The sequence below is a fragment of the Hyla sarda genome, chromosome 6 (genome assembly GCF_029499605.1).
Source record: "Hyla sarda isolate aHylSar1 chromosome 6, aHylSar1.hap1, whole genome shotgun sequence".
NCBI classification, from domain to species: Eukaryota; Metazoa; Chordata; class Amphibia; order Anura; family Hylidae; genus Hyla; species Hyla sarda.
In genome coordinates this window covers 36,448,393-36,467,037 of record NC_079194.1, presented here as the reverse complement: position 1 = coordinate 36,467,037, position 18,645 = coordinate 36,448,393, and the positions used below count along the sequence as shown (strand labels likewise).

At 44.6% G+C, this 18,645-nt stretch overlaps 1 protein-coding gene across 7 annotated transcripts in view; it reads right to left on the bottom strand.

Annotated features, from left to right (window-relative positions):
• Positions 1-12,829: 12,829 nt before the first annotated feature.
• LOC130275479 (uncharacterized) overlaps positions 12,830-18,645 on the bottom strand; it is a 157,579-nt gene continuing 151,763 nt past the window's right edge. For all 7 annotated transcript variants that reach the window (XM_056523510.1, XM_056523512.1, XM_056523513.1 and 4 more), the window contains 2 exons: positions 17,009-17,233; positions 12,830-13,017 (listed from right to left, as the gene is read on the bottom strand). In XM_056523510.1, coding sequence (XP_056379485.1) covers positions 12,995-13,017; positions 17,009-17,233 — 248 coding nt within the window. In that variant the 3' untranslated portion in view covers positions 12,830-12,994. The remainder of the gene's footprint in view (positions 13,018-17,008; positions 17,234-18,645) is intronic.

The following is an 18,645-nucleotide window of genomic DNA, read 5'->3' as shown; positions in this document are numbered from 1 at the left end:
AAATGGGGTTACAAATTTTGGGGGGCTTTTTTTTCCTATTTTCCTTGAAAATAAAAAAATTTAGGGTAACACCAGCATTTTTGTGAAAATTTTTTTTTTTTTTTCATTTTACCGTCCAACTTTAACGAAAATTCGTCAAACACCTGTGGGGTGTTAAGGCTCACTATACCCCTTGTTACGTTCCGTGAGGGGTTTAGTTTCCAAAATGGGGTCACATGTGGGTATTTGTTTTTGTGTTTATGTCAGAACCACTGTAAAATCAGCCACCCCCTGTGCAAATCACCCATTTAGGCCTCAAATTTACATATTGCGCTCTCACTCCTGAGCCTTGTTGTGCGCTCGCAGAGCATTTTGCGCCCACATATGGGGTATTTCCGTACTCGGGAGAAATTGCGTTACAAATTTTGGGGGTCTTTTTCCTTTTAGCGATTGTGAAAATAAAGTATGGGGCAACACCAGCCCCAGTTAGTGTAAAAAAATTACAAAATTTTACATTAACATGCTGGTGTAGCCCCCAACTTTTCCTTTTCGTAAGGGGTAAAAGGAGAAAAAGCCCCCCAAAATTTGTAGTGCAATTTCTCCCGAGTACGGAAATACCCCAAATGTGGCTCTAAACTCTTTCCTTGAAATAAGACTCCGAAGTGAGAGAGCACCATGCACATTTGAGGCCTAAATTAGGGATTGCATAGGGGTGGACATAGGGGTATTCTACGACATTGATTCCCAAACAGAGTGCCTCCAGCTGTTGCTAAACTCCCAGCATGCCTGGACAGTCAGTGGCTGTCCGGAAATGCTGGGAGTTGTTGTTTTGCAACAGCTGGAGGCTCCGTTTTGAAAACTATGCTGTACAATACGTTTTTCATTTTTTTTTTTTTTGGGGGGGGGGGGGGAGGAGACAGGGTAAGGGTGTATATGTAGTGTTTTACCCTTTATTTTGTGTTTTAGTTTAGTGTAGTATTTTTAGGGTACATTCACACTGGCATGTTACAGTGAATTTCCCGCTAGGGGTTTGCGCTGCGGTGAAAAATGTGCTGGAGCTCAAACTTGAAGCAGAAAACTCACTGTAAACCTGCCAGTGTGAATGTACCCTTTAAACTTTAACGTGGTCATGGCAGAAAACAATCAACCCCAAGTGCAGTTGTGCACCTAAGCTGGGATGGTGGTCCTGCACTTGTGATCCGTTGCTATGGGTGATGCCCAGCATAATATGCATACAATGGAGGATGCCTGCAGACGGTCATAAGTACCACAATGACATCCTACACCAGATATATGTGTATGTGGATGCGTATTACATAATTTAGACATTAAACAACTACATTAGTGTGGTCTAAAGTGATAAGAGGTGCTCAACCCCAAGTGCAGTTGTGCACCTAAGTTGGAGTGGAGGTCCCGCACTTGCGGACCACAATATGGTTTCACTCCTTTGGTTGATGTAAACAATGATATTAACTAACCCTCAAAACTGATGTAAAATTGAGACATTCGCCAGTATATCCTTATAAGAAGTACACATCAGAGCCCGCACACCAACGCCAAAGGTTTCTCATGCTGGGAAATGTAGTTATGCAACAGCTGGAGGTATGCAATTACAACTCCCAGCATGCCGAGACAGCTGTTTGGGCATGCTGGGAGTTGTAGTTTTGCAACATCTGGAGGGCTACAGTTTAGAGACCACTGTATAGTGGTCTGACTGTAGCCCTCCAGATGTTGCTAGGCAACTCACCGGCTTCCGTTGGATCTAGGGAGCCGTCCTCTTCTGCCGCCGATCACTGCCTGCTGCTGCCGGATGGGTAAGTGGACTTCGGCGCTAGTCCCCTTCGGTTTCCCCGTTCTGCACCGCCTATTGTGGGTGAGCAGAACAGGGAAACCGAAAGTTAACCCCCCCACCGGCAATTTGTGCGGAGTGCCTGCTGATCGATATCAGCAGTCACCCCGATACGGTCCCCGCCTGGCACGCGGTGGGGACCGAAATGCCCACGGGCGTACAGGTACGCCCTGGGTCCTTAAGTTCCAGGGAGCGAAGGCGTACCTGTATGCCCTAAATGGTTAAAGGGGTACTCCGGTGGAAAACTTTTTTTTTTTTTTAATGAACTGGTGCCAGAAAGTCCAAACAGATTTTTAAAGTACTAATAAAAAATCGTTATCCTTCCAGTACTTTTTAGCAGCTGTATGCTACCAAGGAAATTCTTTGCTTTTTGAATTTCTTTTCTGTCTTGACCTCAGTGCTCTCTGCTGACACCTGATGCCGTATCAGGAACTGTCCAGAGCAGGAGAAAATCCCCATAGCAAACCTCTCCTGCTCTGGACAGTTCCTGACACGGACAGCGGTGTCAGCAGAGAGCACTGTGGACAAGACAAAAAAAGATTCAAAATGTCCTCGGTAGCATACAGCTGCTAATAAGTACAGGAAGGGTAAAGATTTTTTAATAGAAGTCATTTAGAAATCTGTTTAACTTTCTGGCACCAGTTGACTTATAAAGATCTTAAAAAAAATAAAATAAAAATGTTTTCAACCGGAGGTGATATGGTGATATTAACTTCCTGTTTGTGGCACATTAGTATATGTGAGGGGGGAAACTTTTCAAGATGGGTGGTGACCATGGTGGCCATTTTGAATCCAACTTTTGTTTTTTCAAAAGGAAGAGGGTCATGTGACACATCAAACTTATTGGGAATTTCACAATAAAAACAATGATGTGCTTGTTTTTAACGTAACTTTATTCTTTCTTGAGTTATTTCCAAGTTTCTGACCACTTATAAAATGTGTTCAAAAACACAAAAAGAAAAATAGCCAGCACAACTACCTGATACACGGGTGCATACTGCTCTGGCACATACAGAGTATATAGACAAAGAAGGTCAAAAAAAATGGAGGCTCTCAGCGCACCTTTTGTATGCTGCTGCAACCTTCTTTGTCTATATACTCTGTATGTGCCAGTATGCACCGTGTATCAGGTAGTTGTGCTGGCTATTTTTCTTTTTGTGTTTTTGTACAACACAGGGGGAATGGCACCTTCTGTAGCTGTGCACCCCTCCCCTTTTTCAAAGGAGGTGTTTTAATTTGGATTGGTAATGGATCCAGCATGTCACCCAGTCAGAGGCTATATGCCTAGCAGAGGTGAGTGGATACGAGCGTTAGGCTCAGAATTTGTGTTAGGGTCTCATCCTAAATGAGGCCACCTCCCCGTGGTGGATGGGGGGGGGGACACGTTTTGATCAAAAGGTGCGCTGAGAGCCTCCATTTTTGACCAATGTGTGCTGCTGCTGCTGCAACCTTCTTTGTCTATATAAAATGTGTTCAATGTGCTGCCCATTGTGTTGGATTGTCAATGCAACCCTCTTCTCCCACTCTTCACTCACTGATAGCAACACCACAGGAGAAATGCTAGCACAGGCTTCCAGTATCCGTATACACTGCTATATACTACTATATACACTGCAGGAGAAATGCTAGCACAGGCTTCCAGTATCCGTAGTTTCAGGTGCTGCACATCTCGTATCTTCACAGCATAGACAATTATCTTCAGATGACCCCCAAAGATAAAAGTCTAAGGGGGTCAGATCGGGAGACCTTGGGGGCCATTCAACTGGCCCACAACAACCAACCCACTTTCCAGGAAACTGTTCATCTAGGAATGCTCGGATCTGACACCCATCAGGGGCGGATCCAGAGTCGAGTCTCGGGAGGGGCACTATTAGAGTATTTTGTGTTGGCGGACAGAAAAAAAGATTACAGAACTTACAATATTATTAAATGTATCATACAGTCCTAACCTTGTTTAAGACTTTTTGCCCATGCTCATATGTCAGAATAATAATCAAATATACCAATTGCCACAGAATGGGAAAGTGCTAAAGAAATTTTTACCATTTAAAACTACAGCTCCCAGTATGACCTAAGCAGTGGTAAGGGGATGCTGGGAGTTGTTGTTTCACCCATCATAACTGCAGAACTTACAAGTAACTCCAGCTCTGATGGGACATAGTGAGGAGAATACACAATATCAGTGATTACAGATGACCTCTTCTCTATAGTGAGGAGAATACACAGTGATATCAGTGATTACAGGTGACGTCTTCTCTATAGTGAGGAGAATACACAATGATATCAGTGACTACAGGTGACGTCTTCTCTATAGTGAGGAGAATACACAATGATATCAGTGACTACAGGTGACGTCTTCTCTATAGTGAGGGGAATACACAATGATATCAGTGACTACAGGTGACGTCTTCTCTATAGTGAGGAGAATACACAATGATATCAGTGACTACAGGTGACGTCTTCTCTATAGTGAGGGGAATACACAATGATATTGACTACAGCTGATGTCTTCTCTATAGTGAGGAGAATACACAATGATATCAGTGATTACAGATGACCTCTTCTCTATAGTGAGGAGAATACACAATGATATCAGTGACTACAGGTGACGTCTTCTCTATAGTGAGGAGAATACACAGTGATATCAGTGACTACAGGTGACGTCTTATCATTGTGTATTCTCCTCACTATAGAGAAGATGTCACCTGTAATCACTGATATCATTATGTATTCTCACTATAGAGAAGATGTCACCTGTAGTCACTGATATCATTGTGTATTCTCACTATAGAGAAGACGTCACCTGTAATCACTGATATCATTGTGTATTCTCCTCACTATAGAGATCAGTGATTACAGGTGACGTCTTCTCTATAGTGAGGAGAATACACAATGATATCAGTGATTACAGGTGACGTCTTCTCTATAGTCTTTCCTTATCTAATTCAGCTGGTACATACCGCCAGGATTTGTTCCAGCTAAATCTTCTCTCTGCAGAACTTGATGCCCAGACGTCTCCTCACTATGTCAGCACATTCTGATCCTCTATATGAAAACAATAATTATTATAATACTGCCAAACACTGTATTCTTTGAATATAATACTGGCACACACCCTCTGAATATAATTCTGACACACTGTACCCCCTGAATATACAACACACTGTACCCTCTGAATATAATACCGCCATACACTGTACCCTCTGAATATAATACTATCACACACTGTGCCCTCTAAATATACTACCACACACTGCACTCTCTGAATATAATACTACCACACACTGCACCCTCTGAATATAATACTACCACACACTGCGCCCTCTAAATTTAATACTACCAAACACCGCACCCTCTGAATATAATACTATCACACACTGCACCCTCTAAATATAATACTATCACACACTGCACCCTCTAAATATAATACTATCACACACTGCACCCTCTAAATAGAATACTATCACACACTGCACCCTCTAAATAGAATACTATCACACACTGCACCCTCTAAATAGAATACTATCACACACTGTACCCACTGAATATAATACTAACACATACTGTGCCCTCTAAATCTAATACTATCACACACTGCACTCTCTGAATATAACTTGCTGTGCAGTGCACCCTCTGAGTAAAATACCGTAATGTATTGTGGCCCCTAAAAAATGTATCACCCCAGAAATTCCTCATAATATACACTATACTTCTGAAAGGCAAAACACTCTGTGCCTTCACATATAGTAATAATGCCCCATCTTGTACCCCTACATATAATAATTATGACCCGTCCTGTTCCCCCCACATAATAATGCCCTCTGTGCTGTGCCCCTCACATATAATGCTCCTGTCATGTGCCCCACACATTTAATGTCCCCTGTGCTGTGCCCTTCACATATAATGCCCCCATTCTTTGCCCCTCACATATAATGCCTCCATCATGTGCCCCTCATATATAAACCCCCCATCATGCGTCCCGCACATATAATGCCCCCATCATGCGTCCCGCACATATAATGCTCCCTGTGCTTTGCCCCTCACATATAATGCCCCCATCATGCGCCCCTCACATATAATGCCCCCTGTGCTGTGCCCCTCACATATAATGCCCCCATCATGCGCCCTTCACATATAATGCCCCCTGTGCTGTGCCCCTCACATATAATGCCCCCATCATACGCCCCTCGCATATAATGCCCCCTGTGCTGTGCCCTTCACATATAAAGCCCCATGTCCTGTCCCCTCAGGGGGCATTATATGTGAGGGGCACAGCACAGGGGGCATTATATGTTTGGAGCGCATGACAGGAAAATTATATGTGAGGGGCACAGCACAGGGGGCATTATATGTGAGGGGCGCATGATGGGGGCATTATATGTGAGAGGCACAGCTTAGGGGGCATTATATGTGAAGGGCGCATGATGGGGGCATTATATGTGAAGGGCACAGCACAGGGGGCATTCTATATGAGGGGCGCATGATGGGGGCATTATATGTGAGTGGCAAAGAATGGGGGCATTATATGTGAGGGGCACAGCACAGGGGGCATTATATGTTTGGAGCACATGACAGGAACATTATATGTGAGGGGCACAGCACGGGGCAATATATGTGAGGGGCGCATGATGGGGGCATTATATGTGAGGGGCACAGCTTAGGGGGCATTATATGTGAAGGGCGCATGATGGGGGCATTATATGTGAAGGGCACAGCACAGGGGGCATTCTATATGAGGGGCGCATGATGGGGGCATTATATGTGAGGGGCAAAGAATGGGGGCATTATATGTGTGGGGCACAGAACAGGGGGCATCTGTCCTGTGCCCCACACATATAATGCCCCCTGTGATTTGCCCCACACATATAATGCCCCCTGTGCTGTGCCCCACACATATAATGCCCCCTGTGCTGTGCCCCACACATATAATGCCCCCTGTGCTGTGTGCCCCACACATATAATTTATATGTGTGGCACAGCACAGGGGGCATTATATGTGAGGAGCGCATGATGGGGGCATTATATGTGAAGGGCACAGCACAGGGGGCATTATATATGAGGGGCGCATGATGGGGGCATTATATGTGAGGGGCACAGCACAGAGGGCATTATATGTGAGGGGCGCATAATGGGGAATTATATGTGAGGGGCACAGCACAGGGGGCATTATATGTGTGGGACACAGCACAGGGGGCATTATATGTGTGGGGCACAGAACAGGGGGCATTATATGATATAATGCCCCCCTGTCCTGTGCCCCACACATATAATGCCCCCCTGTCCTGTGCCCCACACATATAATGCCCCCTGTGCTGTGCCCCACACATATAATATATATGTGTGGCACAGCACAGGGGGCATTATATGTGAGGGGAACAGCACAGGGGGGCATTATATCATATAATGCCCCCCTGTGCTGTGCCCCACACATACAATGCCCCCTGTGCTGTGTGCCACACACATATAATTTATATGTGTGGCACAGCACAGGGGACATTATATATGAAGGGCACAGGACAGGGGGGCATTATAAATGTGGGGCACAGAACAGGGGGCATTATATGATATAATGCCCCCCTGTCCTGTGCCCCACACATATAATGCCCCCTGTGCTGTGCCCCACACATATATATATGTGTGGCACAGCACAGGGGGCATTATATGTGAGGGGCACAGGACAGGGGGGCATTATATCATATAATGCCCCCCTGTGCTGTGCCCCACACATATAATGACCCCTGTGCTGTGTGCCCCACACATATAATTTATATGTGTGGCACAGCACAGGGGACATTATATGTGAAGGGCACAGGACAGGGGGCCCCCCTGTCATGTGCTCTTCACATATAATGCCCCCTATGCTTTGCCCTGCAGACCCTCATGAAATATTCCCTTTTCTCTGACCCCCCCCTCCTAACAATGGCGCGTATCCTGTTTCCCTAATCCCTGAGCATACCTTTACTTCCAGTATGCAGGCCGCGGGGACGGGTCCTCCAGGCGCCGGCGCGATGATGTGACGTCATCGCGCCGGCCTTTAGTGGATCTCGTCCCCGCAGCTCACACGCTGTGTACGCACAGCGTGTGTGTAAGGTTAGTGAATGGTGGAGCCGGAGCTTACAGCTTTGGCTCCACCATGCTAGGGAGCGGGGGGGGGGGCAATTGCCCCGTTGCCCCCCCTCCCCCCCTGGATCCGCCACTGACACCCATAATGTGGTGGTGCACCATCTTGCTGGAAAAACGGAAAAACTCAGGGAACGTGCCAGCTTCAGTGCATAAAGAGGGAAACACATCATCATCTAGCAATTTCGCAGATCCAGTAGCCTTGCGGTTTCCATTGACGAAGAATGGCCCCACTATCTTTGTACCCCATATACCACACCTACCATCAATTTTTGTGTTCCAACCGTCTTGGAGGGATCTATCCAATGTGGGTTAGTGTCAGACCAATAGTGGTGGTTTTGTTTGTTAACTTCACCATTCACATAAAACTTTCCCTCATCACTAAACAAAATCTTCTGCGTAAACTGAGGGTCATGTTCCAATTTTAGTTTTGCCCATTCTGCAGCACCTGAAACTACGGATACTGGAAGCCTGTGCTAGCATTTCTCCTGCGGTGTATATAGTAGTATATAGCAGTGTATACGGATACTGGAAGCCTGTGCTCGCATTTCTCCTGCGGTGTATATAGTAGTATATAGCAGTGTATATGGATACTGGAAGCCTGTGCTAGCATTTCTCCTGCGGTGTATATAGTAGTATATAGCAGTGTATACGGATACTGGAAGCCTGTGCTAGCATTTCTCCTGTGGTGTATATAGTAGTATATAGCAGTGTATACAGATACTGGAAGCCTGTGCTAGCATTTCTCCTGCGGTGTATATAGCAGTATATAGAGAAGAGGGTTGCATTGACAATACAACACAATGGGCAGCACATTGAACACATTTTATAAGTGGTCAGAAAATTGTAAATAACTCATGAAAGAATAAAGTTACATTAAAACCATGCACATCATTGTTTTTCTTGTGAAATTCCCAATAAGTTTGATGTGTCACATGACCCTCTTCCTATTGAAAAAAACACCCATTTTGAAAAGTTCCCCCCTCACATATACTAATGTGCCACAAACAGGAAGTTAATATCACCAACCATTCCCATTCTATTAAGGTGTATCCCTATAAATGGCCCACCCTGTATATGCACGATCAATAGCTGTGAGTATACATATATTAACAGCTCAAACATAATATATCTGTCACGCCCCCTCCCATAGACTTGCATTGAGGGGCGGGGCTATGATGTCACAAGCTCCCGACTCCAGCGTTCAGAACAGTTTGTTCCAAACGCTGAGCAGCGGAGTACCCCTTAAGTGAAGTAAGAATAGTCAGGCAATGAGTATTAAGGAAAAACCAGAATCCATCCCTCATTGTCTACCTTGTAATAATCCTACATATACTCTTAAGTAAAACTACTTGTGTTTTCATAACTGTTTTACCCTCTAATTTGTAACATTAGTACCAAATCCTTGTGGTGAAGACCGGAGTCTTTATGGCTTTTGAGGACTGTCTTTCTTTTTTTTTTTTTTCATTTTATACTAGCTATTATCTCTGGTCATCTTTGGTATTGTTGGCCTCTAACAGTTAACCTCGAGCTATTTGTGTTGTGAGCTTCATGAGTCCTTTTTGTTTAAAAAGTACCTGTCCCCAAATAAACTTTTTCCTAACACTCCCCCCCCATCCATGCAGGAGAAAGTGAGTGTTTCCCAGCAGTCATGACATGACTGAAGCCTGCTGGGGGGACCACTTCCGCCCTCCCATCGTTGCAGCGCTGTGATTAATAGAAGACCTCAGGCTCTATGCAGCTTTTAATGAGGCTCTATGTAGCAGTCAATCATGCTCAGTGCAAAGAAACACTACCTGAGTTTGGACTCCTGCCAGGCTGGGAGGAGACCAAACGCACTGTATTAATTGTGGCAGGGAACAGAACAGAGCCACCTAGTGGCCGTTTTTTATATTACATTTTAAACCTATTCAAGTTGATAATTTTAAAAGCAAGTGAATGGGAAAGTGTCTGCTAATTACACAAGGAATTCTATATTAAAAGTTTTATTTGGTGAAAGGTACTCTCTAAATTTAATATAGTGAGTTTGGTCTCCTCCCGGCCTGGCAGGAGACCAAACTCAGGAAGTGTTTCTCTGCACTGAGCTAAAAGCTTGTCACAGAACTAGAGACTATAACCAAAGTGTCAGTCTAAACCAGAATCACAGAAAGACACTAAAATATAACTTTTAATGATCATCACTAAAACAACAAAATCAAAGAAAACCACCCAAAAATTATGAATGTTAATCCAAAACAAACTTGGAAAAATGCACGCAGTTATACAAAGATTACTCAGAGAAAAGCAGTAGAGAATTGATAACTATACTAAATATAAATAATATCAACGGACCATATGTGAGAATAATGGTAAAGTAGCCACACACATCACTCACTTGGTATAGTCCTTGACTACAATAGGTCAAAAGGTATAAAGCAAAGGGCACTTTTTCGTGCCAATGGACAAAAAAGGCTGGGACAGGAACACCAATGGATCCATATAGGACAGCTGGATCCGTCCAATAAAAGTGCCGGCCTGCTACATTCTCTTGGTTCAACTTATAATGTGCTAAATAAAAGATGTAAAAGAGAACTTCATTCATACCCAAAGGAGTGGACGATTTGAAACGATAAATCCAACGGGTCTTCTATTGAAGGAGTAGTCTGTCATAGTCGCCACCTCTCGGTGGGGGGCTTATGACTTCCAAAATTGAGAACCTAAGATTCTTTGAGTCACCATTATGTTTTTCATGTATTTGCCTAGACACTGGGGTGGAACGATTGTGTTCAATATCATTAATGTGCTCACACACCCTCCTGCGGAGTTTACGTATAGTCTTGCCAATATAGTCTAGGGGGCAAGTGCACTGGCACAAATAAACTACCCCTTTGGTTCGACAATTCCCAAAGTCCCTGATCTGGTAAGACGTACCAGTGACCAAGCTGGTCACTGTTTTGGTTCGTGCCATAAATGGACAGGCACGACAGCCACTGCACGGAAAATTGCCAGAGATTTTACCTTCTAGCCATGACCCAGGTGGAGTTGGGTGGGAATAATGGCTATGCACTAGACGATCCTGGAGACTTCGACCTTTACGATATGTGATAAGAGGTCGAGATGATATGACTCTATCCAAGAGTGGATCTGCCTGCAGGATCGACCAATGCCTCTGTAGAATTTGATAAATGGAAGCAGAATGATCATCATAAGTGGCTATAATGCGAGTGGCTGATTCGTCTTGTTCACGAACTTTAGGTACCAGTAAATCACTGCGAGATTGACTCTGTGCATGTTTAAATGCCAGGACAAGAACAGTGTCCGGATACCCCCTTTGACAGAAACGGTCCCTTAATTTTTTGGCCTCCTGGTGGAATTCAAGGTCTGAGGAACAGTTTCTCCGGACTCTGAGGTATTGGCCCTTGGGAATGCCTCTACGTGAAGCCTGGGGATGAAAAGAAGACCAGTGCAGTAAACTATTGGTGGCGGGGCTCTTGTGGAATAGAGTTGTGGATAGAAATCCATTGTCATCCTTGCAGACCATGACATCAAGAAAAGGTAAGCAATGTAGGTTCATCTCATAGGTAAATCTTAAACCCAGATCATTAGAGTAAAAAAAATTCAAAAAAGTGATGAAAACCTCTCTAGAGCCCGACCATAACACAAAAATGTCTTCTATATATCTCGCCCACAATAAAATGTGGGGAGTCCAGAGATTGTCATCTGGTGGGAAGACAACGGTGTCTTCCCACCAGCCCAGGAGGAGATTTGCGTATGTGGGGGCACACGGGCTCCCCATAGCTGTCCCCCTGAGCTGGTGGTACAAAAAGCCTCACTTAAAGATACACGGACTAAAAGCTGCCGCACAGAGCATAAGGTCTTATATTCATCACAGCACTGCAACCATGTGAGGGCAGAAGTGGTCCCCCAGCAGGCTTCAGTGATATCATACCTGCTGGGAAACACCCACTTTCTCCTGCCGGGAGATTGCACTAGGTGAGCAAGAAAAAAGGTAAGATACACTGCTTTTTAAAGGGGTACTCCACGGGCCAGCGTTCAGAATATTTAGTATTGAATGCTGTGCTCGCGCTTCGGGGGTTAGCCATGCCCCCTTGTGCCGTCAGGCCAGGCCCCTCCAATGCAAGTCTATGAGAGGGGGCATGGTGGCTGTCACGCCCCCTCCCATAGACTTGCATTGAGGGGGCGGGTCGTGATGTCATGAAGAGGCGGGGCCGTCCCCAGAAGAGCGTGCACAACATTCGGAACTAAATGTTCCGAACACCGCCAGTGGAGTACCCCTTTTAAAGCTCAGAATTTTTTATTTTAAGGTTGGGAGGGGTGTTAGGAGTAGTTAGGGAACATAGCCTGAGGTAGTTTAGAAAAGTGTATTTGGTGACAGGTACTTTTTAACCCAATAAAAGGAGGGTGGTTTATATCATGGGTTGGCACCCAAGGATTCATTAAAGAACTAATTTAACGATCAGACTGTATTACACATTTTGTGTGACGGGCGATAGTAACGGGAGAATTAGTTCATGCACTTTTTCTCCCGTTCATTCGCCTGTCACAAAATAACGGCCGTTATTAATAACGGGCGATAACGGGTTAAAATGGCTATTAGAAAATCCCATTATAGTCTAATTAGTGATTTTGTACCAGCCTAACAGGCGCTCAACACTCAACACTCACACAACACTCTTTGGCCGCAACAGGGGTCGCACAACCAAAGATTGCCATATCACACTGTGTGGATCACACTCCATCCCATCTAAGGTATGCATTGAGGGGGCGGGGCTATGACATCACGAGCCCCTGGCGCCGACTCCAGCATTCAGAATAGTTTGTTCCAAGCGCTGAGCAGCGGAGCACCCCTTTAACATACAGAGAGTCCACCACGTGCCTAGAATGAAAAATTTATTGAAATGTTTTTGTTTTTTTTATACAATATTAGATTAAACTTTAATAAAAACAATTCTAATTTAAAAGTAGTCCCGATGTTACAATAGTTTATTGATTTTCTTCATAGCAGCAATAAAGAAAAGATTCCACCGGAAGACGACTGGCGAATTATTAACGCATCGTTCCACCGTAACCTATAACAGAAACAAAATCCATGGTTAAGGAATTAATTATTAATGGTAAGCAATTTATTATTCAGATTTGGAAATCTATGTGGGATGCCGCAGAGGGAATATTAAAGGGGTACTCTAGTGCTAAGACATCTTATCTCCTATTCAAAGTATAGGGGATAAGATGCCTGATCGCGAGGGTTCTGCCGCTGGGGACACCCGTGATCTTGCACGCAGCACCCAGTTAGAATCAGTCCACCGGGGCCGGAGCATTGTGATGTCACGCTCCGCCCCCTCAATGCAAGCCCATGGGAGGGGGCGTGACAGCATCACGCCCCCTCCCATAGGCTTGCATTGAGGGGGCGGAGCATGATGTAACACGGGGGCGGAGCCGTGACATCACAATGCTCCATCCCCGTGATCGCCAGTAATCAGACCCGGAGTGAACGCGCTCCGGGGACTGATCCTACCGGGGTGCTGGGTGCAAGATCATGGGGGTCCCCAGCGGGATAGGGGATAAGATGTCTTAGCGCCGGAGTACGATCACGCTGATGCCCACCATTAACCCCTCAGATGCCGTGATCAATAAAGATCACGGCTTCTGCAGCAGTGCGGTACTTTAAATGGATGATCGGATCGCCCGCAGCGATGCCCTCACCTGCCTCCACCGTCTCCAGGGGTCTCCTGCTCTGGTCTGAGATTGAGCAGGCCAGAGCAGAAGATGACCGATAACACTGATTAGTGCTATGCCCTATGCATAGCACTGAACTGTATTAGCAATCAAGTGATATAAATCCCCTATAGGGACTATTAAAGTGTAAAAGAAAAAAAAAAAAGTTTAAAATAATGTAACAAAATGTGAAAAATCCCCTCCCCCAACAAATATGTAAATCATCCGTTTTCCCCATTTTACCCCTAAAATAGCGTAAAGAAATAATTAATAAACATATTTGGTATCACCACGTGCGTAAAAGTATGAATTATCAAAATATATTGTTAATCATCCCGTATGGTGAAGGGCGTAAACGTTAAAAATAAATAAATAAAAGCCCAAATTGCTGCTTTTTTGTCACATTTTATTCCAAAAAATATAAATAAAAAATGTATAAAAAAGTAAAATATAAGCAAAAGTGGTACTGATAAAAACTACAGATCACAACGCAAAAAATGAGCCTTCATGCCACCCCATATACGCAAAAATGAGAAAGTTATAAGTGGTCAAAATAGGGCAATTTCAAACATACTAATTTTGTTAAAATAGTTTGAGATTTTATTTAAAGCGGTACAATTATAGAAAAGCATATAACATGGGTATCATTTTAATCATATTGACCCGCAGAGTAAAGAACACGTCATTTTTACCGTAAAGTGTACGGTGTGAAAACAAAACCTTAAAAAATTTGCTAAATTGCGGTTTTCTTTTCAATTTCCCCACATAAATAATAATTTTTTGGTTGCGCCGTACATTTTATGGTAAAATAAGTGATGTCATTACAAAGTACAATTGGTGACACAAAAAAACAAGCCCTCATGTGGGTCTGTGGACGGAAATATAAAAGAGTTTTGGATTTTTAGAAGGCGAGGAGGAAAAAAACGAAAATGTTAACATAAAATTGGCCTGGTCCTTAAAGGGGTACTCCGCCCCAAGACATCTTATCCCCTATCAAAGGATAGGGGATAAGATGTCAGACCCCCGGGATCTCCTCTGCAGCACCGCGCTATCATTACTGCACAGAGCGAGTTCGCTCTGCACGTAATGACGGGCAATACAGGGCCCGGAGCATCGTTACGTCACGGCTCCGCCCCTCATGACGTCATGGCCCGCCCCCTCAATACAAGTCTATGGGTGGGGGCGTGGCGGTCGTCACGCCCCCTGCCATAGGCTTGTATTAAGGGGACGGGCCGTGATGTCATGAGGGGCGGAGCCATGACATCACGCTGCTCCGTCCCCTGTATTGCCCGTCATTACGTGCAGAGCGAACTTGCTCTGTGCAGTAATGATAGAGCGGTGCCGCAGAGGAGATCCCGGGGGTCTGACATCTTTTCCCCTATCCTTTGGTTAGGGGATAAGATGTCTGGGGGCGGAGTACCCCTTTAAGGCCAAAATGGGCCTCGTCCTTAAGGGGTTAACTATTTCGTTGTTGTTTTTTTGTGTCTATTATAGGGTTCATGTGTTGCGCCAATTTAAACCATTTACTTTGTGTGATCAATAACAATATATTTTAATAGTTCTGACAATTCTGCACACAGTGATACCAAATATGTATGTTTATTTTTTATTTTTTTTACAATATCTTTATTTGGAAAAGGGAAAAAATCTCAACTTAGTAGAAAGTAAAGTACGGTATAACTACACTTAAACCAAATTTATCAAAAATTGCAGTGTTCACTCTGGCCACTTAGTCTTGTAATAGGCTGCAAATTCCTGTTCTTCTCAGCAGTAATCTGTGTAGTCAACCAGGGGCTGTTACGCCGAGCGCTCCGGGTCCCCGCTCCTCCCCGGAGCGCTCGCAGCGTTTACCTGCTCGCAACGCCCCGGTCAGACCCCCTGACCGGGAGCGCTGCGATAGTGTCCCTAGCAGGGATGCGATCCGCCATGCGGGACGCGCCCGCTCGCAGTTCGCATCCCAGCCTCCTTACCAGCCTCCGTCGGTTCAGTCCCGACGCGCGCGGCCCCGCTCTCTAGGGCGCGCGCGCGCCGGGTCTCTGCGATTTAAAGGGCCAGTGCGCCGCTGATTGGCACCTGGCCCAAATTAGTGAATCCACCTGTGCACTGGTCTATATCACCTCACTTCCCCTTCCCTGTATTGCCGGATCTTGTTGCCTTGTGCCAGTGAAAGCGTTCCTTGTATGTCCCAAGCCAGTGTTCCAGACCTCCTGCCGTTGCCCCTGACTATGATCCTTGCTGCCTGCCCTGACCTTCTGCTACGTCCAACCTTGCTCTTGCCTAATCCCTTGTACCGCGCCTATCTCAGCAGTCAGTAGAGGTTGAGTCATTATCGGGTGGAACGACCTGGAAGTTACCTGCCGCTGCAAGTCCATCCCGCTTTGCGGCGGGCTCTGGTGAATATCAGTAACCCCTTAGACTCTGTTCCCCTGGTACGGCCCACGTCATCACCCCACTGACACAGAGGATCCACCACCAGTATCCTCACAGTACCTGGATCCTGACAGGGGCAATTCTGCCATGAGGCAAGTTGAATGGCTTGCCTCATGTAGTACAATCTGACTTCTTCTCCCAATTATAATCTGATTTGGTGCTCTCTGGCTAATGGGGACACCAGGACAACTTGATGCCCCCAACACTCTCCCACAGAAGTCAATGAGTCATCCATCTTCACACTAAGGGGGAGATTTATCAAAACCTGTCCAGCGGAAAATTTGCTGAGTTGCCCATAGCAACCAATCAGATCACTTTCATTTTTGAAAAGGCCTCTGAAAAATGAAAGAAGCGATCTGATTGGTTGCTATGGGCAAATCAGCAACTTTTCCTCTGGACTACTATCAGCAACTACAAGGGATAAACACATTATGGGGGAAGATTTTTCAAAAATTGGAGGAGCAGTGATGCAGTTGCCCATTGCAACCTGTCTCCAGTCTTAAAGGGGTACTCCACTGCCCCAGCGGCCCGGAACATTTTGTTCCGAATGCTGGGTGTGGGCTATGGGGGTCGTGACATCACGGCCACTCCCTCGTGACGTCTTGCCACGCCCCCTCAATGCAAGCCTATGGGAGGGGGCGTGGCTGTCACCACGCCCCCTCTCATAGGCTTGCATTGAGGGGGCGTGGTCATGACATCACAATCTCCCACACCCAACATTGAGAACAAAATGTTCCGGATGCTGGGGCAGGGAAGTTCCCCTTAAATTTTTTAAAACGCCTCTGAAAAATGAAAGCTGGAATCTGATTGGTTGCTATGGACAACTGTTTAACTGTTCCTTTGCCTATATACAGTATTTCTTGATAAATCCGTCCCAAGGACCAGTAGGATATATAAATAAGTTTTGGATGTTACCTGAGAGGTACGCCGGAGGGCTTTGTCCTGCTGCATTGACAGCGATGACCTGAAATGCGTTGTATGAGAGGTTGACCTGACAGGAAAGTCCTGGCGTTGTGCAGACGATGGTCGTGTTATCCGCCATCAGCACTCGGTACTCATCTGCATACGGGATCGGCTCCCAAGAAATCAACATTCTTCCTTCTGTTACTTCAAGTGGTTTTATTTGGGGAGTGCAAGGAGCTATGGGGAAAAAAAACAGCACCAGATTACGGCGAGTAATGGAACGTTTATTGATGCGCTAAGAATTTAATCTAAAACGTAGGATGTATCTAAAAATCATACAATTCTCATATTCTGTTTAGAAAAACATTTAGAAGGAGGAGATTTGTCAAGCTCCGTAGTAGATTTTTTTGCGTAAAAAAAGTTGCACGTACGACTTTTCTATACATGCTGCGACTTTTAGATTTTTGCTTATTCCAAAGCAAATTTCTGAAATCTGCTCACGTAGTAATTATTATTATTATTTTTTTTTTACTTTGCAGCGGTCGTGTATTTCTCAAATTCGATAGTCGCTATTTATGAAGAAAAAAAGTTGCATCTCCATTTAAGAGTTGCATATGTATTCCAGGTCCAACCTGGCTTACAGAAAGTGCATACGTCCGCAGAAAAGGAAATTAACACCCACTTTAAAGGGGTACTCCGATGGAAAACGTTCTTTTTTTAAATCAACTGGTGCCAGAAAGTTAAACAGATTTGTAAATTACGTCTATTAAAAAATCTCAATCCTTCCAGTACTTATTAGCTGCTGAATACTACAGAGGAAATTCTTTTCTTTTTGGAACACAGAGCTCTCTGCTGACATCATGACCACAGTGCTCTCTGCTGACATCTCTGTCCATTTTAGGAACTGTCCAGAGCAGCATATGTTTTCTATGGGGATTTTCTCCTACTCTGGACAGTTCTTAAAATGGACAGAGATGTCAGCAGAGAGCACTGTGCTGGTGATGTCAGCAGAGAGCTCTGTTTTCCAAAAAGAAAAGAATTTCCAATGAGTAGCCAATAAGTACTGGAAGGATTAAGATTTTTTAATAGAAGTAATTTACAAATCCGTTGAACTTTCTGGCACCAGTTGATTTAAAAAAAAAAAAAAAAAAGTTTTCCCCCGTAGTACCCCTTTAACAACTGTTCTTGTTCTGCATCATGCAACACATTAATGTTAATTATAGAATAAATAATTATATAACTAATAACTTAATTTTAAGGTTGAAAATACACACTGCACGCCTTGTTAATTTTAGGACACGTACATGCTGGTGTACCCACTACATTTTAAAATTAATGTTGTGTTAAAATAGAATAAGGCACAAAATAATTGTGTAAGAATTTTTACAGACTACGTAAATAATCCATAAGTGGCACTAAAATGTTTCCTTAAAAAAAGAAACCTCCATAGTAATACAGCTTCATGCACATTTTGGGGTGGGTAATGTACCGAGCAGTGTTTTTTTTTTTTTTGGGGGGGGGGGTTCACTATTGTTTATGTGCCTGTTGGTGCTGCGCTGTCTTCCTTCCTGATGTAAACTCCAGCCTCAGCGCAGCGACACGAGACTCCGCCCACCAACGTCACAAAATGCGGGCTCAAAATTAAACCA